This window comes from Ambystoma mexicanum, chromosome 1p (assembly GCF_040938575.1).
Source record: "Ambystoma mexicanum isolate Mex_15411 chromosome 1p, UKY_AmexF1_1, whole genome shotgun sequence".
Taxonomy (NCBI): Eukaryota; Metazoa; Chordata; class Amphibia; order Caudata; family Ambystomatidae; genus Ambystoma; species Ambystoma mexicanum.
The window spans coordinates 305036701-305063647 of record NC_090921.1 but is presented as its reverse complement, the minus strand read 5'-3'; the positions used below and the strand labels follow the sequence as shown (position 1 = coordinate 305063647).

The 26947-nt window shown below is 49.0% G+C and overlaps 1 protein-coding gene across 1 annotated transcript in view; it reads left to right on the top strand.

Annotated features, from left to right (window-relative positions):
• Positions 1–26947, top strand: part of WDR18 (WD repeat domain 18) — a 487280-nt gene that overhangs the window by 304207 nt on the left and 156126 nt on the right. The window contains exon 4 of the mRNA XM_069647517.1: positions 9238–9379. Coding sequence (XP_069503618.1) covers positions 9238–9379 — 142 coding nt within the window. The remainder of the gene's footprint in view (positions 1–9237; positions 9380–26947) is intronic.

Here is a 26947-nt window from a genome sequence, read left to right as displayed (position 1 = left end):
GGACTACGGTCGGCACCCAGGGTATTCACCAAGTGCCTCGCACCGGTGGCGGCGCAGCTGCGCCGCGAGGGGATTCACGTCTACCCCTACCTGGACGACTGGCTCATCCGCGCCAAGACGAGGGAGCTCGCTGTGGTCCTCACGGCAAGGACCGTCCAACTCCTCACGGACCTGGGATTCTCCGTGAACTACGCCAAATCCCACCTGGTGCCCGCGCAAGTCGCACTGTTTCTGGGAGCGAGGCTCGACACAGTGTCCCTTCTGGCCTCCCCGTCGGAGGAGAGGACCAGGACCATCTTGGGCAAGGTGCAACGGATGTTGGTGGCCGACGCGGCCAAGGTGAGGTCCATCAAGTCCCTCCTCGGGATGATGTCTTCCTGCATCTACCTCATTCCCATGTGCAGGCTCCGGATGCGCCCGTTGCAAGAATTCCTGGATGCGCGCTGGATCCAGACGACGGGCAGCTTCGAGGAAAGGATCAAGCTCGACGAGAGTTTCCGACGAGCGATACGGTGGTGGGGCACCCGCGCGCATCTGACGGCGGGCATGGACTTCCAGACCCCAGCCCACCAGGAGACTGTGACCACGGATGCCTCCCTGGAAGGGTGGGGAGCGCACACCGAAAATCTGCACGCAAGAGGACTCTGGCTCCCGACGGAGAAGTCCCTGCATATCAACGTCCTGGAGCTCCGTGCAGTGTTTTGGGCCCTCGGGTCCTTCCTTCCGTCCCTCAAGGGCAAGGTGGTGAGGATCTTCACCGACAACACCACCACCATGTTTTACATCAGGAAACAGGGCGGAACCAGGTCCCCAGCGCTGTCCAAGGAGGCGCAGGACCTGTGGCATTGGGCCGTCGCCCAAGGGATTTTTCTGGTGCCGTTTCATCTGGCAGGGATAAAAAACACCATCGCCGACTCACTCAGCAGGGAGCTGCGCTCGTGCCACGAGTGGGAACTACGGCAGGATCTGGTGGATCGCCTCTTCCGACGGTGGGGCACACCCCAGATCGACCTGTTCGCGACGGCGACGAACACCAAGTGCCGGAGGTTCGCCAGCAGGTTTCCCCAGACGAGGAGCATGGGCGATGCTTTCTCGTTCCCCTGGGAGGGCCTGTTCCTCTACGCGTTCCCTCCCTTGCCTCTGCTAATCCGGCTCGTCAACCAGCTCAAGAGGTCACGGTGCAGGATGATCCTCGTCGCACCTGCGTGGCCGAGGCAGATATGGTTCCCGGACCTTCTGGACTTGTCAGCGTCCCCGCAGATCAAGCTGCCGGCGGACGCGGATCTACTCTCCAGGGAAGGAGGCGCCATCCTCCACCAGGACCCGAAGTCGCTGAACTTGCAGGCCTGGCTCCTGCAGCGCTAGAGTTTGGAGGATACGACATACCGGCCGATTGCAGAGAGGTTCTTGCAAAGGCCAGGGCGTCCTCGACTCTTAAATGCTACGGACACAAATGGAAGAGGTTCTCTGTCTGGTGCCACGCACAGAAGATTAACCCTCTACGGATTACGGCTCCCCAAGTACTGCCGTACCTGCTGACGCTGGCCAAAGCTGGTCTGGCACACGCGTCCATCAAGATCCATCTTGCTGCGATCTCCCGGTACACCAGAACCACGGGGCGGACGTCCTTGTGGTCTCATCGTCTGGTGAAGGAGTTCATGAAGGGACTGTTCAGATCGTTCCCGCCGGTGAAGGCTCCGGCCCCGGCGTGGGAGCTCAACGTGGTGCTGACCAAGCTCATGGGACCTCCGTTCGAGCCTCTGCACTCGGCCCCGTTGAAGTTTCTATCGTGGAAAACAGCTTTTCTTGTGGCCATCACCTCCGCACGACGAGTGGGAGAGATCCAGGCCCTTTCCTGCAAGGCCCCGTACTTGACTTTCCACGACATGAGGGTAGTGCTCAGGACGCACCCCTCCTTCATGCCCAAGGTGCCGTCGGACTTCCATCTCAACGAACCCTTGGTGTTGCCTGTGTTCTTCCCGTCGCCTTCGTCGCCGGCTGAGAGGACTTTGCACTCGCTGGATGTGGCTAGAGCGCTGAAGTTCTACGTAGACCGCACGAAGTGTTTTCGGAAGACGTCACAACTCTTTGTGAACTTTGGACCTGTCAATCAGGGGAAGGCTCTCTCGAAGGCTTCCATTTCCAGATGGCTCTCCGGCTGTATCATGTACTGTCACCGGTTGGCAAACCGACCGCTGCCTGGCCGTCCGAGAGCCCATTCCACCAGAGCGATCGCAGCTACCACGGCGTTCCTATCTGGTGTGCCCCTGCTGGACATATGCAGGGCTGCTACGTGGAGGTCGACGCACACCTTCACGAAATTCTACTGCGTCGACCGGGATTCCAGGGAGGAGTCCAGGGTCGGCCAAGCAGTGCTGCGCAACCTGTTCGCCTGAGGTGAGCCTGGTCAGGAGGTAAGATGCTTAATGTTGAGTTGATGTGATGCTTAATGTTGAGCCTTTGCCACCTCCCGTGGTTGTGCATGTGTGTACTGCTATGTATTCTTTATTCATGAGCATGTGAATCCATGCCAGACCCCATGCTGGAGAAGGAACAAGTTACTTACCTGTAACTGTTGTTCTCCAGCATGGGTCTGGCATGGATTCACATGCGAACCCTCCCGCCTACCCCTCTGCGGCTCTTCACTTGGTCATACTGCCACTTCACGTGCTTCCAAATCTGAAGATGGCTGCCAGAGGCGGTGCTTAGGTAGAGGGCAGTCATTGGCTGTGGTCAGTATGACGCAGAGAGCAGTGATTGGTTATTACTACGAAAGACAGATCAGAAACGAAACTGATACTGGTTTTTTCTTTTACCGAGGATTCCCAGCCTGACGACGGGGAATATTCATGAGCATGTGAATCCATGCCAGACCCATGCTGGAGAACAACAGTTACAGGTAAGTAACTTGTTCCTTGTGAATCAAGCCCAGGAGATTGGGGAGCGAGACACTCAAACTGGCGAGATAGGCCAGAATGTCATCCGCAAATAGCGAGAGTTTAAAACCTAGATCCCCAACCCTGACCCCTGTAATCCCTTGGTGTTGCCGAGTTCCCCTGCAAAGGAGCGGGGTGGAATGAGTCTTTTGAACAGTTCTCTAACTTCGTTCCTTTCTTTCCTTAGATGATGGCTGGCGTCCGAGGATGGCGGCGTGCTGCTGAGATGAGTAGCGCTGAAGGTGAGTGAGTGAGATGCACCCCTTTCGTATTTGTATTGAACTGAGTTCTTTTCCTGTGTCTTTTAGGTGCCGCGACGTTTTCAGCGTGGATGCCGGTTATGAAGAACAAATGCGGTGAGTAAGCGCTGTATGTGGCGCCTCTAGATGTTTCCACGCTAACCTTGAGTGTCTTTTCCCTTTTGCAGATGGATGAGAAGTTCCGGAGACAGAGTTCCCCCAGAGCGGCTGGGATTCAGGTAAGCGTTTGAAGCTCGTACAGTATTTAAAAATAAGCGAAGATTGCAGAATGCTTACTAATGCCTTTTTTCTGTTCTTTTCCCTATTCCTTAGGAGGCAGCGTGCTGGGATGGGAAAGGCTGTTCCAAAAGGTGTTCTTCCAGGAGCTGAGCGCAGAAGAAAGATGCAGTCCTACTGGAGACCGATCCGAACACGATGAGTGTCACGCTGCAGGTGTAGAAAACACAAAGCATGTTTCTCAGCCTGGCCGTGGCTTAAATAGTCTCTGGGTATCCCAGGTGTGTCTGGACTGAACCACACCTAAAAGATTAGACTGCCCATGCAGTTCTGGGAACCGAAATATGTGGGGTCATCCATCTTGTCCCCATCAATGCACTACAAGTCCAATCCCCAATGTTATCCTATGGGAGTGAGTGAGTCTGGTGCCACAAGCGCCAAGTCTGAGTCCAAGTGGGTCTTTGGAGGGATGGAGAGGCCCTTGAGGGCCATGTAGGTGATCGTGGCTTGGCTCCAGCCTGACCTCTTGGAGGGCTGGGGACATGAGGGGCAGGAATCATGACCGCTTTTAACATCAGTATTGAGTAAAGAAATGGGTTGGTAGTAAGAGCATTGGGTAAGGTCTTTCCGCTCCTTGGGAATTAGGACTATACGGGCGGAAAGCATGGATTGGGGAGGGGCTCCCGAATCAAGGGATGCATTAAATAACTTAGCCAAAAAAGGAGCGAGAGTGGAGTGGAAGGACTTATAGAAAGAAACTGTGAAGCCATCATCACACGAAGTAGTACCATGGTGTTGGATTCATCAAAGAGCTTACTGATCACCTCGTTGACAGCTCTAAGGATGTCTGTCTGCGATTCACCAATCTCGTTCCGGAATCCCCAGGAAGCGCAGATTATTACGACGTTCCCTATTTTCCAAGTCGTCGAGTTTCAGCATGCATTTCTCCTCTCGTCTCTCCAGTTCCGCCAGGCGCATATCTATCTGGGTCTCTAGGATGTCGACTGATGCCTGATTCCCTTCCAGGGCCTGGACATGATGGCTGTGGCACGTTTTTAGAGCGTTTCGACGTCATCGCGGCACGCGCACGCGATGACGTCATCACGCGCCGAATTAAACTATAAAAACGGAACCAAATCAGTTTAAAACCATCGCGGATCCAGGCGAGGATGCTCCAGGCAATCAGACCTGGCAGATGTCAAAAAGACTAAGGTAATGCTTCATTTCACTTAACTTTATTTTTAACTTCTAGGACACTAAAACTTGGCTACGTTGTAGAAAGGAGCTAAAACCTTAATACTTATATTTTCTACTTAGAAAACAGCTAAGAAATGGTAATTGCACTAATAAAGCACTAGGACACTAGAGAAATCCCCGGTCCTTCTGAAATTCTTTTCAGATACATTATTTTGGTGCAAAGGAAATCCACTTCTGAATTTTGAAACTAAAAACTACAAGGCATTTTCAAAAAGTGAACATCACAAAAGGGTGAGTCAACCTGAATATTTAATTTAACATAAGAGTCCTCTTCTTCAGTCTTTCTTACATAGAGATGATACAAAAGCTCATGAGAATGCATAAATAATGTGTGAATGGTGATTTTTTTATATAAACCAATGTAGGGTTGAGCTTGATATTTAATATTTTTTAAAGATAAACTAAACTATTTTTTTTTTTTGTGCAGAAATCTCTCCTGAAGACCTATGACTAAAAGCTGGGGTGAAACACGTGTTGGGAGATTAAGTGTTTTCATGTAAAATCATATGACTGGAATATGTAAAATAAATACTTGAAGAATAAAACCACTCATGAATTAATAAATGAAGAGTCTTCCATATCTTATCTGATGCAGGAGTCGCACAAATTACAAGTGACAACGTATGAACAAAAATATTCAGGTGGTTTATATGGCATTCATTGAATATAAACTAGCTTTTGACTCCATCCTGTGAGAAATTCTGTTTAGGAAAATGAGATCGGCTGACTGCCCAGCACATTAAAGCACTAGTTTACCAGTTTTATTCAGGCACCTCGAATCCAGCTGAAACTAAATAAACAGGGGCTTTTGTCAAGACCGATACCAACTTCTAGGGGATTAAAGCAGGGGTGTATTTTGGCCCCTGATGTGTTGAATTTTTTTACTAGTGACATTGATGGGCAACTGGGAAAGGTTAATCCCTGTCCGCCCAAAACAGGGCAAATACCCATATCTTGGCTGCTCTATGCCGGAAATGTTCTGTTAATGGATGAAACCCAAATTGGCCTACCGAGACTGCTTTCTGCGTTAGAATGATTTGCTAACGGTAATCAATTGTTCATTAAAATACACAATATTATGCTATTGTCGGCAAGAAAACAAAAATTGGGAAAAGAATTTGGGACGTAAATGTTTTTTGTACAAATGCCCCTTGACTGAGGTTGATGAATATACATATTTGGGCATGTGTACTAATAATCACATCCAGGAACGGGCATAGATGACCGATATTAAAGCAAAAGTGATGTCAGCAGCTGAAGCGTGAGCCATTCATAGGAATATGGGACATTCTCTTATTTACCTGTTTTCACCTTCTACAAGCAAAAAACAGTTCCTTTTGTGACATACGGAGCGGAAACTAAAATGGTGGGCCCAGGTATCGTTTGAAACTTAATGGAGGGTCTGTACTGGGAAAAGGTTCTCCAGTTACCTAGGAGTATCCCAATTCAAATATTAAGATTTGAATTGGGACTATTTTAGGGAATCTTGGTAAAATTATACTCTTTATGCTTTCTGGGGAAATTTATCTTAGAGGGGTATACAATAAATACTATCTTCCTACTAATGATGCACTTACTGGGGAGACGCTAATATTTCATTGCAATCTTGGAAACAAGATTACTTTGTCATGATGGCATTGGCAGATATTATGCTGGATCTTCTATTGACAAATCCGAACAGAGCCAAATCAAAACTGTGGGCGTATGATTGGAGAAATACGTGGGAGGAGTGCAATAAATATAAGATCTTTAAAGTGGGACATTTTTAAATTAAGCCACGCTCTGAGCTCTTCTTATATCTTAAGAAATGTCCATCTCTGAAATATAGAGCAGGATTCTTACGCCTTTGTTTGAATCTATGGCCAACCAGAGATGTTATAGGGTCAGGAGCAAATCTCCTAACTGAACAGAAATCTCTAGATTCTGTCAGCATACCAATATACAAGAGACCTTGAGACATGCATTGGTAAAATGCCGTAGGGATTTTATGGAGAGGCGTTTCGTGATTGTTACACTTAAATGAAGGAACCCCATGGGGAATGATTTTTAATGGTAGATGGGTCTCACATATTTAGTGCTGGTAAAATTGTAAATACTGCTAAAATCACTAAGAATTTCCTGAAATATGGGAGTTTTTTATTATGAAATTTAATGGATTGTAATGTATAGTATTGCATTGATTTGTGAAAATGATGGATCCTGTTTTAAGGTTTCATGATCGTTTTTAAAGAAGTTTTATATGAGTGTATTACTGCTGAGAAGAATTGTAATATATTTTGAAAGGTTGAATTTTTCTTCAGCCAAATTCATGAAAAAAGTTAATAAGGAAAGTGAGAATAAGTATTGGACTACTCATACTCATCTCAGTCTCGATTATAGGAGAATATCTAAAGTTGATGAAGAGAGTGAGAATAGACCCTGGAGTACTTGCACTCGCCTCAGTTGCAACAAAGGAATAAGAGGGAATGGGGAGAGTGAAAGTGTTTATATTCAGCCCAGGAACAGCAGTGTTCAAAGTGAAGGAAGGAACTGACAGCAAATATTGGAATACTCAATAATTCGTGTGGTGAAAAGGGGCTGTGAACAAATAAAGAGAATACGAATATTTTCTGGAGAACCCATTCCAAACCAAGAAAAATATCAAAAACAAATAAGGAATCAAACTAATTACTTGAACGGTTTGCTCAGATTCACTGAAAAGACGATTAAGTGTGGGAATCATTACACAATACATACAAGAAAGAAAGGAGGAATAAATTAGGGAAAAGACATCCAAAAGAATCCTGTACCAGAAGTGAATAATTTAATCTAAGGAATGACTAAGTACTATGACTCTTTATTGAATTTAAATGTGTAAGGACCTGCCCACAAGAGAAGGGAGACATTCTCTTGTATTTATTTTGTTCTATTAGTGATGGATTTAGGACGGGGTAGTTTGGGCAGTGTACAGATATTGATTTGGACTCTCGCTGACAAGCACCTTAGTTAGTTGTTAGGTTAGGAACACTTTTAGTATAGGGGAAGTTTGTTTTCACATATAATTTAATAATTGTCAGTAGTGAGATGGAAAATCTGTGTCCTCCTTCTGACCTGCCACAGTAGCATGTTTTGGTGAAATCAGTAGTTTATCTATACTTTTATACTGTGGCATGTTTTTTTGTATTTGTATTGCGCATCAAAGGCAAAGCAAACGTTACTGCTGTTACGTAGCTACTCTAGGTTGGGTCTAGCCATTTTAGCAATACTTTCTTGTTTTTGCTGGGCATCAAGGGTAAAACAAACCTGAGTGTTATGTTAGACTGGCTTTCATTGGTGCAACCAGTTTATATGTACTTTCTTACTGTGGCATGGCACTTTTACTGGCAAAAGCCAACAGGAGTATGGTCTTTTAAGGTAATGGCATATATTGGTGCTGTCTACATTATGTATGGGCACAGCCAGCATGAACATGTTTATACTTTATACTATGAGCACCACACACCGTGGGTAATAATAAGCAGCGCTCAGATACCTGAGGGTTCATAGCGCTATATAAATGTGAAATTATTATTATTACTTGCATGCATTGTGGGTAAAGGCATGAGAAGGTTTTTGGAAAAGCTCCTGTCTACCGTTGGTGACTTGTTCTTGTGCTCCATTCATAAAAAGATTGCAGTTTGTGGCTTTACCCACATTTTCACAACAATTGTGCTAGAAAATTGGGGCACAACGGGGTAACATGTCTTAGTAAAATGGATGGTTTGGGAGATTGGAAATATTTTAATTTTAAAGGATGGATATATACAAATATCACTTAAGTACAGTACACTAGCTAGTGCAATTGATTAAGTTGAAGTGAATACAGGCTATACATTTCAGAATGCATGCATTTCGTGAAAGGAATGCTTGGGACTGGAAGCAGTGCATTAACATTGTGTTATATGCTCTCCCTATTTTGTATTTGCTTAGACAAGAAGAGAATCTGTGCACCAGATTATTTTTGGACTACAGATATTTAAGTGACTTTCTCCACGCCTGGAGACTTCCCCCTGGGTGGTAGCAATGTGCGGTATATATCAACAGAACATATTTCTCTGCAAAGACCCATCTGACATGTAACCTGCATCTCTTCGAGGATAGCTCGGGGGCAATGTGCTCGCCTTGGAAGCAAGACGACACAGAGCACCACAGGTTCGATCCCCAGATCCGTACTTCGAAACCTCTGGGTATTAAGCGCGTTATAAATAACTGATCATATCATATAATGAAAATCTCAAATAAAACATGACATAGTAGCATACATGACAGCATTTCTAAGTATTGAATGACTAGTTCAGACATTTCATTGCCTACCAAATTTGGCAGTGTCTCGCGTTGGCCTATTTTCTCTCGCTTATCCATTCTACTACTCTCTACTCGGACTATAATTCTGTCATTTGTATCCCCTTACCAGTATATTCTAGGAATAACTTGTTTGTGTTTGACTACCACAGAATGAGAGTCCCAGCAAAGAGGGAAGTGTTGCAGTTTCTGAATGCTAAATATTTTAAATTCTATCAATACTAACCCAACCCTGTTCTCACCTGCAGTGTTTTGAACACAGACCAGTCTCAGCTGTCAGAACCTATCCATGTCTGGGCACGGCACACTCTTCCTATCACAGACTTGCACTGCGGCTCTGGTGGAGCTCTTGCGCGAGCAGCAACTTCATCACTTGATCAGACAGCCAAGGTATGGGAATGCTTCCATCATATCTTTAAATATTTAGAGTGCGTCAGAGGTAACAATTTCAAGTTTCAAATCACTGGGCATGCATAAGTCACTCTATACCTAGCAGGAATGCTAGTTCTCAACATGCACTCTAAAGACCATCCCTTACTCAACCAACGGTGGGTTGATCACTTCCATGGCGTGTGTACATTGTGTGCCCTGAATTAGGATGCAAAATCTGTTAGCATCAGTAAAATGTAAATGTTAACATTGATGTGTTGCCCATCTTGCGAAACATATTGCCTTGCTACAAGAAGAAGGCTGTGAGCCCAGAGCTGCCTAGCCGATGGAGAAACCAAATACATCCGAAGGGACACGCTAGAGTCCGACACTCAGGACGCCGGAGGAAGATCCGACGGCCATGACGTCTGAGTCTTGGTTCTGCAATACCTGGAGAAGCCACTTTCCCCGATGCACAAAAACAGGTAAATGGCAGGATGGAGGAAGGAGGATGGTGGTGACTGAAGAAGCCTGCGAGGGGCTGACATTTAGAATACCCCATGATGGGGTGAAAGCAAACCACGTAGCGCATGAAGGGTTGACATTGAAAATACCCTAGGGGGTGGGATGTGAAAGAACACTACAAATCTAGGCCAGATAGCGCCCTTTTGGCTTACCTTTATACTGACATTATCAGAACTGACCAAGGTGACCAAGAGAGCCATTGGAGATGTCAAACAAGGCAAAGGCAATAGCACCTACCATTCTTGTATGAAAAGGAGCCTTTTGAACTATTCAACCAGATTTATTAGAATAAGCTTCTCCAGGAAGACAGAAGAGTTAATACTGAATGTCTTTGAACATTACCACCAGCCAGATTACTGCTGGAAAGGGAGAAGAACCAAAAGACACAAGTGGGTGGTGGGGTCAGAGACCAGCCATCAGAAACCAAAGTTTAGTGACGGTAAATCTTACTTGAGCCAAGGTATATTGTTTAGTTTTAGTGGTAGGGCGGGCATAGGATAGAAATAGGCTTTGGATTGAAGAGAGCACTTTGTGAGACGTCCCGACGAGCACCGTTTTGTCGTCTTTTGAGGTTGGGGAACCATCATCATAGCTATAGGGTCAATTGAGGTTTGTTTCCCTTTAATAAAACTTGTTGAACCATGTTTTCTGGTCCGGCTTCTATGTCTGATGTGCCACAGGATGTAGGCTGACACAAAGGTACAATTAGTCCACACAAACAGCCATAGAAAATACACCACATTGATATAATGAAACACAAACGTTTATTATGTTACACATTTAGAGTCTTCTTTAATATTAGCAGTATTTTGTAACAAAGCTCAGTATAAAATTACCTAGTGTATTATAAAAACAGTAAATGTTAATGAAGACACTCCACATCCCTATATTAAAATGTAAGTCCTCTACCAAAGAATAGGCATACAAGGTGACAAAGTTGGGGGGGGGGGAAGCGGGACCGGACTGTAAAACATGCAATTAAAATAACTAGTTTCTGTACAAAAGCAGTGCACTCATAATAGATATACCAAACTCATTATTCAAGGGGATTGGTTCCTCCGACCTATTCCACATCTATGACAGTAATCACCACAGCTGTCCTGCTTGGGAACATTTTCGGCTCCTGCATCGATGACGTTGATATGCCCCTTCGAGGATCTCTTCTGACGTCACTGGATGTTATAAGTAGGACGCATGACGCCCGCAGCCTCAGTTCTGTTTTTTCCACGAACGTGTTCGCTTCGGAGATCTCGGCGCGCCTCTGTTCTTCTGCTTCTATCGGTTCTTCGAACTTGGTGTTTATGAAGATATCATATCTTCGTCTTACCCCGCGGTCGGGTTTCAAGAAGTGGCGGGACTGCAGTTCCAAGATGTCACTTACGGACCCGCAAGACGTCTGCCTCTGCGAGGACGACGCTACCGATGACTGTGACGATTGCCAGTCTTTACGTCGAAGGCCTTTGTTGGAATGGAAGAAGCTATCTGGTAGGGTTTCTAAACCCCGAAAGTTGAAATCCGCTGGGCTTTCGACCGATGTTTCGAGGGGCGACTCTCCGCGTCGTCGTAAGTCCAGGGGGGTCTCAGTCCCGGAGTGGTTCCCGCCATTCCTCCGTTAGGCACTCGCGGAAGCGCCATCACCGGTCGCCTTCCACTTCCCCGTCTTCGTCCTCGTCTGAGGACTCTGCCAGACGGCGGGTAGTTTGTCCCAACAAGCATGGAATGGGACGCATTTCGCAAGGAGATGATGGCGATTTTTGAATCGCAGGGCACCATTCCGTCTGCGCCTTTGCAAGAAGCCGGCAAGGAATGCGCTAGGGCCGCCACTCGCATGCCTTCGGGCTCGGGCGGTCAGTGCGATCGGGAGCTGTCGAGGTCCCGATCGGACAAGGTTGATCGCTCTAGACAAGCCCGTTCCAGGTCCTGGTCCTCAACACCATCGAGACCGTTGGAGCCTGTGAGGTCTTCTAAGAAGACGTAGACGCCATCGGCGCCATTTCTGTTGAGGGACTCTCTCGAGGCTCTGCCTCCGTGGAAGTCATCGATGCCATCGGCGCCGAAGCCGTGGAAGGACACGCTAGGGGCTCCGGCCTCGAGGCCTGTGTCGAAGCCGTCGACGCCGATTCCATCCAAGCCCTTGACACCTTTTGTGGAGGCTTTACCGGTGGTACCCCGTGCATCGGTGGAAACTCTGAGGAAGGCCCTGAAGAAGTCAGTGAGGCCTGTATTTGAACCTTTTTTCTGTGCCCTCATCCAGGGATTTATTCCAACCTCTGGATTACATCTCTGAGGTGGATGAGGGGTCTGATGATGGTTTGGTTCTGGATGAGGTTCCGGACGAACTATTGTCTGGTCATAGCCAGATGGAAGACCTGCGTCAGTCTTTGCATGACGCCAGTGGTCTGGACACCTCTCCGGAGGTTGAGTTCGGTAGGCCTGAGACTGGCACGCACGCTGAGTCTTCATACGGGCGTCTCATGTCGAGGGTGACGGAGTACTTGGGGATGGTCTGCGCCACCAGTGGATTTTCTGCAGGATGAGCTGACAGATATCTTAAACCAAGGTCCACCAACTGACCCGGTACTGCCATTTCATATGGCCTTGCAAAGAAAGGTGGCGGCGGCTTGGACTGCTGCGGAAAGTCTCCCAGCGGTGAATAAGTTGTTGCTGAAAAAATACCATCCAGCCAGTGGCGACCCCGGCTACTTGACTTTGCACCCCACTCTGGCGAGTTTGGTGATGCAGGCTGCTACGGTCCCCTCAATACAGGCGTCATACCCTACCATCCCTCCTGATAGGAACGACAAACGTTTTGACGGTTGGGCGAAGAAAGTATTTTCTTCAGGGGGTATGGCTTTGAAGGCAGCCAACTCCATGTGTGCCTTCACACGTTTCACTCAGACTCTGTGGAATTGTGTATCTTTGGCGGCTGAACATATTCCCGAAGGGGAGGAATGGGATGACTTTCTTGCCCTTGTACAAGATGTGTGAATCCGTTCAATCGAGTCTGGACGTGGCAGACCGTCGGCCGGTCCATGGCGGCAAGCACTGTGATGCGCAGATTTGCATGGTTGCGGATGTTGGGGTTTGCTCCTGATGTACAAGCCCAGCTTCTCAACATGCCCTTTTGTTGGTGACCATCTTCTTGGCAGCAAGGCTGACGAGAGCCTTGAGAGGTTGCAGACCTCCAAAGCTGCACCGAAGTTGTTGAGCGCTGCAGTTCGCCAACCTCCGCCTTTTCGTCCTAGGAGACAGCAATGGAGGGGAAGTTTGTTTCGATACTACTCGTCCTTTGGTAGATCGAGGGGAGCTGCCAGTCAAAGGGGCCAACGTAGGAGTACCAGAGGTAGAAAACAAGGTACTCGAGGTACCAAAGCCGCTCGGGCAGTTGCCTCTTTGCCCTCAGGCACTGCCGCAGCCACTTCAGCTCAGTCATGAGGCCATGTCCCATGGTTTGCCAGTTGGGGGAAGGCTGGCGCAGCATTTTGTAGAAAGGCATGCCATTACTTCAGATGTGTGGGTTCTGGAGATTATAGCCCACGGCTACTGTCTTCCTTTCCGGCAGAGGCCCTTATGACAATCCACCAGGGAATCTCTCTTTGAAGAGACCGGGTCCGCTCCTTGCGCAGGAAATCAAATCCCTTCTGGAGAAAGGCGCCATAGAACTGGTGCCTGTAGTGGAGAGGAACAAGGGATGGTATTCCCCATAATTTATTGATCCCGATAAAAGACGCGGGATTGATGCCCATCATGGAGTTGCATCGTTTGAACAAGCTCCTCAGGAAGGACAAGTTCAAGATGGTTACTCTTTCTCAAGTCCTCCAGGCCCTCTAGGACTGGTTGGTGTCTCTCGACCTCAACGATGCTTACTTTCATGTGCCAATTCATCCCAAGCACAAGAAGTACCTGAGGTTCGCGGTTGGCGACTCGCACTTTCAGTTTCGGGTCCTGCCGTTCGGATTGACCTCCGCCCCAAGGGTCTTCAACAAGCTCATGGTGGTGGAAGTGTATCTCAGGAAAGGGGGGGATTTGTGTCTACCCCTACCTGGACGATTGGTTGATCAGGACGCGCTCTCCCGAGCAAGTCCTGGATCATCTGTCAGTCACCTGCCACTCCCTTCACAGGCTGGGCTTCTCCTTCAACTTAAAGAAGTCCCACTTGACACCTACCCAGCGGCTCCAGTACATCTGAGTAGTGCTCGTCACATCTCTGAGGCAGTTTTCGCCTCCCCAGGTGAGGGCTCATCACATTCTGCAGATGGTGGACAAGTTTCAATGTACCCAGAGTCTCCCGGCGTTCGAGTTCGGTTGCTCGGCCTCATGGCATCCTGCATTCTCCTGGTGCCAGGCTGCGGATGAGATCTCTGTAGTGGGCTCTCAAGATGCAGTGGTCACAGTCCTCCGGCGAGATGTCGGATCCCATTCAGCTGCCGCCCTCGGTCGCCCAGGATCTTCTGTGGTGGGCCATCGAAGACAATCTGATGAAAGGGGCTCCATTTTGGCTACCCTTGCCGGTGGTGACGATCGTGACGGACGCATTCCTCACGGGATGGGGAGCTCATGCCAACGAGTTGACAGTCAGCGGTCGTTGGTCTCCGTTGGAGTCCGGACTCCATATCAATCTGTTGGAGCTGAGGGCCGTCAGGCTAGCCCTGAAGGCTTTTCTGCCATCTGGCGGGGGAAGAATGTCCTGATTCTGACGGACAATACAGTGGCCATGCACTACTTCAACAAAACGAGGGGGCAGGGTCTCTCCCTCTGTGCAGAGAGGCGATGCAGCTCTAGTTCTGGGCCATCCAGCAGGAAATTTCGATCTCAGCAGTTTATCTGGCCGGAGACGAAAACGAGGCGGCGGATGCTCTGAGCAGGCAGAGCACGGTCTTTCATGAGAGGGAGCTGGGTCAGGAGATTCTCCTGGAGATCTTCGCTCTTTGGGGTCCCCACAAGTGGATCTCTTCGCCACCAGTGTCGACCGCAAGTGCGAGAGATTCTGCTCGTGGGAATTTCCTCCCAGAGGAGCCTTGGGGGACGCATTCGTAGTGGAGTGGTCCTTCCCACTGCTGTACGCGTTTCCTCCAGTCCCCGTCATTCCGCAAGTGCTGCGGAGGTTCGGTTCCCGAATGATCCTCATTGCTCCGGAATGGGCCAGGAGAACGTGGCACCTGAACTTTCTTGTCATGTCAATCTGCCCTCCACGCAGTCTTCCCTACCGAGACGATCTGATCTCACGGGGGGGGGGGTCAGGTTCTCCATCCAGAGGTCAAGAGTCTCAACCTTCATGCTTGGCTTCTGAAAGTTTGATATATACGGATTGGGACCTCCCTGAAGATGTGATGGAGGTGTTGCTTTCGGCCAGAAGGCCCACAAAAAAAGTCCCTGAACCGTTGGAGAAAGTTTTGCGACTGGTGCAGGGTTAAGAATGTGGATCCTTTTTCATGTCATTCCTGTGGTTCTGTCTTTTTTTGCTTTCGTTAGCCCACAAGGGCCAGCAAGTGGGTACCATTAAAGGTTACCTGGCGGCGCTGTAAATATTTAAGCGCTCGTCTGAGGAGTGTTTTTATTTTAAGATTCCTTTGATTTCTCAGTTTCTGAAAGGGCTCACTAATAAGTTCGCACAGTCACCTTTCCAGGTTCTCGGTTGGGATTTGAACCTGGTTCTAAAATTCCTAATGGGAGCTCTGTTTGAGCCTTTACATTATTGTCCTTTGAGACTGTTCACCTTTAAAACTGTATTTTTAGTTGTGGTTACTTCCACTTGCAGAGTGAGTTAGTTGCAGGCACTATCCGCTAAGCCACCTTTCACAGTGTTCCATAAGGACAGGGTTGTCCTTAGGGTTGTCCTTAGGGTTCGTCCTTCTTTTCTTCCGAAGGTTGTGTCGGAATTTCATTTGAGCCAGAAGGTCATTCTTCCGGCATTCTATCCTCCGCATCCTGGTAAGGAAGAAGAGGGGCTCCATAGGTTGGATCCTAGGAGAGCTTTAAGTTTCTACATCTCACACATGTCCCGGGTCAGAGTGGACGATCAGCTCTTTGTAGGATATGCTGGAAGGCATTTGAACAAGCTGTTACTAAGCAGACTTTGTCTAGATATGTATTATCTTGACAATCTCTGAATGTTACTGTCTGGCGGGTAAGGACCCTCCGGTAGGCTTACGGGCCCATTCTACTAGGGGTATGGCTGCTTCTACTGCCTTGCAGAGGGGTGTTCCCATTCGTAACATTTGTGAAGCAGCCACATGGGCCTCTGTCCATACTTTTGTCAAACCCTACTCCCTGGATTCTATCCATGGGCATGATTGGGCCTTTGGTAAACCAGTCCTCTATTCTGCAATTTCATTGGGCACTCTAAAATTCTAAATTCTTTTCCCACCTCCATATGTTGGTACTGCGTTGGGAGTCTGTCATAGATGTGGAATACGTCGGAGGAACCAATCCCCTCGAAGAACAAGTTACTTTCTTACCTGGTAACGTTCTTTCGATGGGATGTTCTGACGACGTATTCCACATCGAACCCTCCTGCCCCTCTACAGAATTTCTTATGCGATTACAGCCTAATTTTCCGCAAGGCTTTCTGTAGTCATTCTGGCAGACGATTGGTGCCACACGTTCTGGGGAAAAAACTACAACTGAGGCTACGGGCGTTGTGTGTCCTACCTATAACATCTGGTGCCGTCGGAGGAGGTCCTCGAAGGGGCGTATCGACTTCGACGCAGAACATTTTTCGGAAGCAGCACAGCTGTGATGATTACTGTCATAGATGTGGAATACGTCGCCGGAACATCCCATCGAAAGAACGTTACTAGGTAGGAAAGTAACTTGTTCTTTTATTGTATGTCCTTCATCTGGTGATAGGCATACAACAAAACATAACGGGTGTATTGGTAGAGCGCATGTTCACCCACCCCACAGAGTGGCATCTTGGCACTATTAACAGATAACAGATGTTTTTAACCCAACTTAAAGGTGCTAATTTTATCGACTTCGGAAGGATGAAGGGCTGAATGGACCTGCTGGGATTCAAACCTGTGACCATGACGTCAAACACAGGCCCCCTGTAGTGGATGTATTAGTCCCCTAAGCCACAGACCCAGCTGTAATATTTAACATATAGAGGTAACTTAACTAGTGGGGGAAAAAAAACAGACCTTAAAACAGTAATTCAGGATATCTAGTGCAAGCACAACTCCAACAAATTGATATTAATATTTTATTTCTATCGCACTCGTACACAAGTGTTTCATTGTCCAAAGTTGCATTATTTCTAGCACTTGTATTATCCGGACTGCTGGGCTGAAGCACGACCCACAAGACTTGTGCTAAGGTCGAGCACAGTACTTCTTCTGCCCAATGTTAGGCAAAGTTTTAATGCAGTACCCTCTGGGAACTCTACAAGCAACTCTGACTACAGGTATTGGCAACCCAACCTTTGGTATAAGCTTGTACTACACAGTTTTGGTAGCGTGTTGAGCAGCCAGGCTCATCTCAAGAGGGTAAATGTGAGCAGTAGTGGAGTTGCACAAAGATTCACAGTTACAGGTATTCAAATAAACTCTTACACTCGAGGTTTCTTTCATAAATGATTATTAATTTATCAGTCAGTTATAAAGCCTTATAATAGTAACACACAAATACACTTCAATACTGTACAGTCTGAGTTTCTGAATCTGGCAAGACCCTTTTTGGATGGCCCACAGACACAACCTACACCGACAGGTGACTTCAGTAACAAGGGTGCTGGGGACATTAATATCTTAATGTTGGCATTCAGAACACTCTTAAAGGTTGGTAAAACGCAAAGGTTATTCGAACACAAGAGATCAACAAGGGCAAATACTTTAAGATCCTTGTAGAAGAGTCATACAATTCAATAGGCTAAGCCAAAGTCAATAGGCAAAAGTCTTGTATAGGATGAAGCTCTTCAGGTAAGTAAGTCTTTTCAAAAGTTCTTAGTCTTTGATAAAAAGGAGAATCAAATGTAGGGCCACAAGCTGATTAGACTTGTGAGTTGCAGAAGTTACAAGCACTTCCACAGTAAGAGGTAAGTTCTTAGACTTGTTTTACAGTACCTTAGAAATGAAGAAAAGATACAGCTGATGACTTCTGTTCCTGTGCAGCTCTGCAGATATCACTGTTCCTGGGACTCAGTCGTGGAGACAAGGACGACGTCTCCTACAATGCACTGGGACGGTCAAAACTTGCAACCGGCAAACTTCAGTTTCAATGGCTGTTTTGCGTTTCAGCTCCCTGCGACCACCGCAAATAGCAACAATGCGGTTCCTGGCTGTTGAGGTGGGCTTTCCTTGCTTCTGGGGTCCTGCACTCTGTTGGGGCTCGGGTTTGATCAGTCCTGCTTCTTGGGAGTCTGGAGGATCTTCCAAAAGCTCTAGGCCAGCTTAAAAGCAACGCACACAATCTAGTTTTTCTCCCCCAGGCTCTACGATTTCCAGCAGCAACTCTGTGGAAATTCAACCAGCTCTGAGATGAATGTCCGAGTGGCTTACTTTGGAGTTGATTTGTGTCACCAACTCAAAGGGAGAAGTCGTCCTTGCAGGGGCTTTTGTCGATGTGACCGTTGGCACTGCAGCAGGGCTTCACCGGGCAAACCAACGGTCCAGGAGTTGCAGCAGGCTTCCTCTTCAAGCTCTTCTTCCGTTCCTTCGTCCAGTGGTCGACTCTTCCTTCCGAGCCAAAAGACTCACCTTTTATTCAGTTCTCTCCCATTCATTCCAGCCTAGCTGTCACTCACCCAGCAGGGTGGCTGTCCTTGCCGGACAGCCAGCCAGCCAAATACCACAGTATGCATTTGGGTCTCCTGGGAGACTAAGCACAGGGAGTTTTGGGCACCTCCCTCACTTTCTGCCTACCCCAGAAACTTTGGAGCCAGAGGCGGGTTTCACTCAGAAACCATGCCAAAGGCAAAATGAACAAAGAGATGCGCAGAGAAAATCTTCTAGAAAATCTCTAGAGGACCTCTAGAAGGACCTTTCCACAAAGACATGGGGGGGGGGGGAAGACGACCAGGGACCATTTTGGCAAAGATGGCTGTTGCATTTTGAAAAAGATGGCTCCGGTGGTTGCTTTACCGGAGGCTGCAAACAGCCGTGGTAAATGCAAACCATGGTAGTTCGAAATGAAACCACTGCCACCAGCCATTCAGTGAGGAAAGGGTAACATAAAAATGTTACATGAGGATCTAGACACAGGGGATACAAAGTGAACCCCTCCAGCACTCTATTGTAAGATAGTGTGTGCTGGGTCTAGAAAATTACAATGGTAAGTAAAGTCAATTTCACTGTACTGCTCTGGGAAATAGTAGTTTATCCCAGAGAAGGCATTTAAACCTTGGGAATTCTGGAAGACTACCCTGTGTCACTGCACTGAAGGAGCTTTGTGACACAATTGTAAAAGATGATGCCTATGGAGTTTTAGACTCCATAACCAAAAGAAACCGTGTAGAAAATCACATTAATAAAATACATGAGATGAGAGAGTGGGAAAATGAGTCTCTCCTTCTCCAGGTTAAAAAAATCAAGTCTTCAAAATCAAGCAAAGTTGCTGGGGGTCTCTGAGGTGGAGGGAATTGGCACATTTCTGAGAATTCTCCTTAACAACTAGCATGTGGTAGACTGCAATCAGTAACAAAGCCAGACCTTTCTTGTGAGTGGATGGGGGCCAAAGGGAGAAGGTGTGGCAGAGGGGGTGATGGGGCTACACGGATGAGTGGATGGATGGATGGATGGATGGAGGTTAACCCATGAAAATTAGCAGGAGGAGCAGGGTGGAGAAAGAGCAACAATCAAATGTTGGCTTTTACTTGCCAGGCCTCTACAGCGGGGCTCTTATAAAAGCGACTTTCAGACATAAAACCATTTGTAAGCAACTGGAACTTAGTTTTTGAAAAATACAAATGCACACCTCAGTTAATGAAGGGTTCATAGGGGAGAAGGGAACTGTTCTGAAACAGAACCAGAGGCCACCAAATGTTACATTTTAGCAACACCTCAGATTTCAGGGAAAAATGGTGTCCACAAAAAATGGTTAGTGCAAATGTGAATTCCCATTTGCAGAAGTGGAGCACACGACTTTCAAATGTGTTAAAAATCCCAGGTAAATGCTAAAATCCTATTCTTTGACCTAAAACTCAGTGGACCTAAACTAGATGCATGGAAAATGTCCATGAACAGGTAAGTACTCCCAAAGTCTCTTTGGAACGGTTTCTGGTAAGTTGAAAATTCTCATAGAAATCAATGGGACAAGTCAATGGACAATCCGTGGGTATGGGGGAAAAGGCAGGCAAGTCCATGAACTTGACCTATTTATTTTTTATCACAGAGTTGCGGATTCTGCTGCACAAAAGCCCAGGGAGTACCAGAGGATACCAAGAGGAGTTCCAGAGGTTGGTTTGACAGGATAAGTCCCATTGCAAATCAATGGGAAAAGACGGTTGGGCGAATAGTTTTAGCCCCAACTCTAGAGCCCCCTGCAGATATCTCAAATAGTCCACAATGCCAAGACTCATAGGTGTAACTAAGGTCTGTTAGCTTAAGTTGGCTGCAGGAAGGCTAAACAACCCAGTATGTATGAGGCTTTTTTTCTAGGTGCTGACTCCCAGGGACTCCAACGCTGGGCCCAATGTTCACTCCAACAACAGAAAAGAATAAGCGGCCAAGCCCCTGAAAACAGAAGTAAAAGCAGTTGCAAGGAATTTACGGGGGTGGCGACGGAACACAGCAAAGCGGTATCCTGCGGCTCGAAGTACAGAGAGTCCCTGCCAGCAGAGGACGGTCCATGAGAAAGACAGCAGTGGGGATGAACCATGACAGCCCTTATGAACCGATGAGGTGGTGTATTGGACTCTCTCTACCCTTTCAGTTGATGGCAATGACCAGCGTCCTCCTGTGAAGCTGGTGTTGCAAAAGTCTGGGAACTGTCCCAGCGACCAGCGTCCTGCTGTGAAGCTGGTGTTTCAACAGTCTGGGAACTGGCCCAGCACAGAATCCTCGGTAAAAGAAAAAAGTTTGTTTCGTTTCTAAACTATCTTTCTCCTATAAACCAATCACTGAGCTCTGGGTCATACTTCCCCAGCCAATGACTGCCCTCTACTTAACCCCCTCCTCAGGCAGCCATCTTCAAATTTTTACTGCACGTTCAAGTGTTGTGAAGTACTCGCGTTTCACTGTTTGAGCTTTCTGCGTTTTTTCACCTTTTTGGTAGGAAAACTGTTTTTGCTTCAGTTGAGCCCGTGTGCTCCATCGATATCCTTCCGATTAACAAGGATCTTTTATGAGGCATCTTTCATCGCCCCTCAAGGGCAGAAATCGTCAAGTGTTTCTTCTTGGAAGCTTCTAAAAGTTCATCAAGCCTACATTGTGCCGGATCATGTCGGAGGAGGAGGACACAGCTTTCCTCTTCAATCTGTGCACCAGCTGCGGTTTGCGGAATGTCTTCACGGATGACAAACATTCCTAGTGCCTGTATTGTCTACACCTGACGCATAAAGAAGATGGTGGTATCTGCCGTGGCTTCACCAAGAGCACGATGAAGGATCGACATGTCCGGTTGGCGGCAAAGCTCAAGACCAGGGTGTCTACCCCGGGTGATTCACAGGGGCATGCCTCTTCTGGATCCAGCCAACCTGAGCGGGCTTCTAAGCCCTTTGAAGGCGCTCCATCTGTGGGGGCCCAACACAAGGCCAACCACTGCAAAGCTGCTTCCGTCAGGGTAGCCGCATCAGCGGGACCCCGCAACAGTCAGGGTGCGTTTATAGTCTCCGTCTGCCTCAATCTCCAACCACCGCTCCAGCTCTTTATCCAAGAGAGAGTTAGCTACCCCGGGGACGCTGCGGGAGAAACCGGAGGAGGCCATGCAGGACAAGGTGTGCGCCCTTTCAGCTAAGGCCCAGGCGGTCCTGACCAAGACGTAATCTTCCATCGGGATGGTTGCTGCTGCCTTTTCGAAGGCAAGGGGGGCTGACAGGGTCCAGTGTGCCCCAGCGGCTGCCGGAGTGGTGCTTCCTCCCAGGCGGAAGGCTTCGCCCAAGCCATTGTAGAAGACTCCGGAGAAGAGGATGCCGGAACTTAGCACGGGACCGACCCCTCAGGACCCAAAGAAGGGGGAGGGTGGTGGGGAAGAACTTCAAGGCACGGACATTTCTTCGTCCGACGATGAGATACTTTCCGTCCACACCATCTAGGGTGGTGACGACGACGATGATGGGAATGTCAGAAAGGCACCCGATGAAGGCGACAACATGGGTGCTGGGCCCAGCGACCCTGTCCCCCAGGTGCCTCACAGTCCTAGGGCAGGATATCCTCTCAACCCTCCACACGCTGGTGTCGGAGATTCAGAGGAGGATTCCGACAGCACCACCAGCGGTGACCCCGTTCACACAGGGGCAACCACCGGCGAAGAGACATCATCCTACACCACCCTTCCAACCGTAACACCCCCGGCCCCTAGGGAGACGGGGACGGACACAGTGAAAATGGACACAGATGACGACGGTGAGATGGGAGATCCTGCATCAGCGCAGCCGAGAGATTCTCCACCGGACAAAGTAGGGTCCTTTCATTGCCTGATCGCTCGTGCATCAGAGATTTTCCAGATCACCCTGGAAGAGAAAAAGGAGGGCTTCCTGTAGCAGTGCCGGAAGGCAAAGAGGAAGACCATCCTGTTGGTCCTGCTCCTGGACGATGTCTGGGGTGAGGGGCTGGCGCTGCGGAGGAACCCCGCCTCTGCCTCGGTGAAGAGAGACCGGCTTGAAAAGAAGTACCGGGTGCCAGAGTCGGCGCCCAAGTGTCTGCCATCTCAGCCGTCGCCGGACTAGTCTCGGCGGCCGCCAGGAAGAAATCACCGAGCTAGTCGTCTTTTGCATCTGCACCCCCAGACAACAAGGGGAAGAAATTGGATACCATGGGTAGAAAGGCGACGACGGTCAAGGCAGCCAACGTCTTAGCAATTGTGGCCAGATACGACCGGGAGCTTTGATACAAGATGGCTCCACTCCCTGATTTCCTCCCCGATGACAAACGGGTCTAGGTTGTAGAGATCCTCCAGGACGGCAGGTGGCGTTGGCCCACATCATCACTGTGGCCCTGGACATTGCTTACACAGGTTTACGCCAGATGGGAAACAGTGTTTGCCTTCACCGTCGTGGCTGACTGAAGGCCACCAACTTTAGACCAGAGGTCCAGACGAGGGTCCTGGACATGCTGTGTGACTGAGACAACCTGTTCGCAAAGGCCGTTGATGAATCCCTCCAGGCCATGAAGACCGACACAGAGATGGCCCGTGCCTTGGATCGTTGAAGAAAGCAAACAAAATGGAGTCACTTCAGGTCCAGTAGCTGTAGATTCAAGAACACGAACTGGTGTCCCTCTGTCATGATCTCTGCTTCCAAAAGGTCAGGGTTTTCCCAACTCCCTTGGAAGCAGATCCATAACCCAGGTTCTGAGTGCCAACCAGTCCCAATTGGCACCTTTTGGACCCAGTCCTGGCGCCAGTGGCACCAGGCTCATAAATATGCCCAGTCCCAGCGCTGGAAGCGCCGAGCTCATAATGCTTGGGTGGACTTACCTGCAGCAGACCATGCTGCTTACTTGCCTGCCAGTTGAGCCTCTGATCCTCTTCTGTTTGGAACTACTTTTCCTGTTGGGTGGGGCAGGAGCCACTCCCTAGATTCAGAACACTGGAACTCTTCTGGAAAGCAGGAACTCTTTTCTTACCTAGGCGTGGCTGTGGAAGGAGACACCTAAGCACTACACGAGGCTATTTAAACCACACCCGATGGATGAATCTTGCTTTGCGTTATTCTGCATCCTCTGCAGCAGAACGCTCATCGTGTCTTCTGCATCTGATCCTGGGCCTAAGGAAAAAGGCTTACCATCCTGAATCCAGTCTTCAGCAACACCTATAAAGACAAGAAAGAACAGGTTAGCATTACGGTCTTCAGTGACAGCTCTTCACTTACCTGGTCCATCGGCTGTCACCAACGCCTCGCGCTGCATTCCGGCATCTGAAAGACAAAGGCTTACCTACTCTTCGTGCGCTCCGGAGGTCTTCACACTGCATTCCGGCATCTGAAAGACAAAAGCTTACCAACTCTTCGCACGCTCCGGAGGCCTTCGGCGCTGCATCCCGCATCTGAAAGACAAAACAAGGTGCGTTTAAAGACATTGGGGAACTTTAATACTCACGTGCCATTACTCCTTTCCACATCTAACCCAGTGGGTATTCCGGCACCCTGCAGCCGCTCCAAACTTGTACCTGCAAAATAAAAAGACAGAGCGCATCGTGAAGCAGGCAACAAGCGCTTACTTACGTGCTTCCAGGCGCTTCTATTCATCACACGGGCTCCATCTTCAACTCACTTCAGCCCGTCATCCGCCATCGCCGGAACCCTGCAAAACAAGAAACATCATTACTAAAGACTTTAAAGACATTAGAATTACTCGAAACTTACCGTTTGTGCAGTAAACGACGGACAGCAGTCCTCTGAAGTCAAGAGGCCTGCTCCCCTTATCCAGTGAGGAAACTGGTTACAGCACCCTGCCCCGAGGCAGATGGAGAGCACGGCGTTCACTTACCTAAGACATCTTACCCTTCGAGTCAGACATACAGTGCACAGAGGTCCAGCCCAAAGAGCCAGCCGTGTGTTACACATCACCTTTGAAGATACGGTATACGCCCAGTCAAGACCGGCGCCTCTACGGGAATCAGGTGAGCGTTAGTCACCCCTCACTGCCAGGGGGCTGGATTACCTTCAGTTTCACGCCGGCGTGCATAAAGCATGTCAGCGTGAAACTGAAAGTAAAATCACTGCAGCCATTTTCGGCTGCTGCAGAGAAGAAAGAAGGTGAGTGCTCTTCTTTCTCCGCGTCGATCTCCGGCTGTATTTCAAGCCGGAGATCGAGGCGGGTATCGTTGGAAAGGGGAGATTCTCCCCTTTCCAACGATACCCATTGTGTGGCATTGCTGCCCGCGGATCGGGCCAGGGCATGCGATCCACGGGCAGTAATGTCACCGGATCAATACAGATCCGTTCGTTACGTGGGGGGTGGGTGGGGGCCACTTACTAGGTAAGCGGCCCCCTTCCCCCGTGGCCCCAAAGCATGGGGCCACTCCACCAGAGACCCCTGGGAGCAGATGATCACTGCCCCCATGGGTGAAAAGGGAAAAAAGAAATCGAGGGAAAGGGGGGAGGTGGGAGGGGGTTTGGGGCCCTGGGGCCCACTAAACCACCAGGGATATGGCAAAAAGTGGTGTCCTTGGAAAGGGGAAGTTCTCCCCTTTCCAAGGACACCACATAAATGAGGCATTGCTGGTCACGGATCGGCGCAGAGCGCTCGATCAGTGACCAGCAACCCACTAGACCACCATGGATCCGTTTGTGAGTTGGGGTGGAAGGGGGCTGCTTCAAGTAAGCAGCCCTCCCCCGCACCCGGCCCCCAAAGCATGGGGGAACATGAATGTGAACCCTGGGGCAGATGGCTGACCATCTGCCCCCAGGGAATGTAAAAAAAAAAAAGGAAATGATGGGAAAAGGGGGTGGGGGGCCACTAGCCACCATGGATTTTTTACTGAAAGAAAGGTGGGGTGCCCCCCCAACCGAAGTAGAAAAGGGGACACCCCTTGTAACCCTGCCTGGGGGCAGATATTTGCTCCTAGGAAGGGGCATCTGACCCCTGGGAAGGATGCATGAGGTGGGGCCTCCCCTATCTGACGCCAGGGAGGGTTGCATGAGGTGGGGCCCTCCATTTGGGGTGGGCGGTGAGGGCCACCCCCTGTTGCAGTACATCATTCGCTGCCAATTTAGGGTGCCCCTCAGCCCCCCCCTAAAATGCAGCCTACAATTTTGTATTTTTTTGTTTACCCAAGTTCGCTTGGCGCAGATGGCCATATTAGTGTGCCAATCTGCCCCCAGGGTGCCCAAACGCTACTGTCCCATCTATCAGGGGTCCTGCCCCACCTTTTGTGGTGGCCCTCTCGAACCCCATCCCAAATGGCTCGGGGGGACACCTCATGCAGCCCTCCATGAGCCTCCTAGGAAGGGCTGCATGATGTGCCCTCCTCCCCCTGTTCGGTGTGGGTTAGGAGAGGCCCACCACAAATGGTGGGACCGGCCCCCAATAGATGGGGCAGTAGGGTTTGGGCACCCTGGGGGCAGATTGGCACACTAATGTGGCCATCTGCGCCAAGCGAAGTTGGGTAAACAAAGAAAATACAAAATCGTAGGCTTTTTAGGGGGGGCTGAAGGGCACCCTACATTGCCGGCAAATGTTCTACTGTAACGGGGGGTGGCTATCTCCCCACCCACCCCAAATGGAGGGCCCCACCTCATGCATCCCTCCCTGGCGTCAGATAGGGGGGGGCCCACCTCATGCAACCCTCCCTGGCGTCAGATAGGGGGGCCCCACCTCATGCATCCCTCCATGGGGTCAGATGCCCCTTCCTAGGAGCAGATATCTGCCCCCAGGGAGGGTTGCATGAGGTGGGGCCCTCCATTTGGGGTGGGGGAGTGAGTGCCAGGTCTAGGTTGCATGAGGAGGTGTCAAGGAGCAGGGAGAAGGAACCTACAACACCCTCTAAGGGTTTTTCTTCCGAAACGATGACGGCTCCTTCAAAGATGACAGAAAAGTCCCTGAGATTGTCCACATCTTCCACTCAAATGTTTTCCTAGTCATCTAAAAATAAGAAGACTACAACGCATACGCCAAAGACATCGTCAAAGTCTTTGTCTATGATTCCGTCGATGACTACTTAGACCCTGTCAATGACTGCTAACAAGATCCTGTTGACTACTACGAAGTCCTTGTCGACATCTGAATGACCTACCCTGTCGACCACAGGCACTTCATCTAAGACCTTATTAATCAGCATTACCAAGCAGCTCGCAATTTCAGCACTTGGAGCACTTCCCAGGTCTTTTCGTACTCTCGCTCTAGAAATCTCCCCAGAGAAAGCCCATTTACCAGCAGGAACACAAGGAGGCACCCCTAAACCAATATTGTAGGGGATAGACCCATTGCCTGTTTCCTTAGACGAAGAGTTGGAGGTAATACCTTCCAA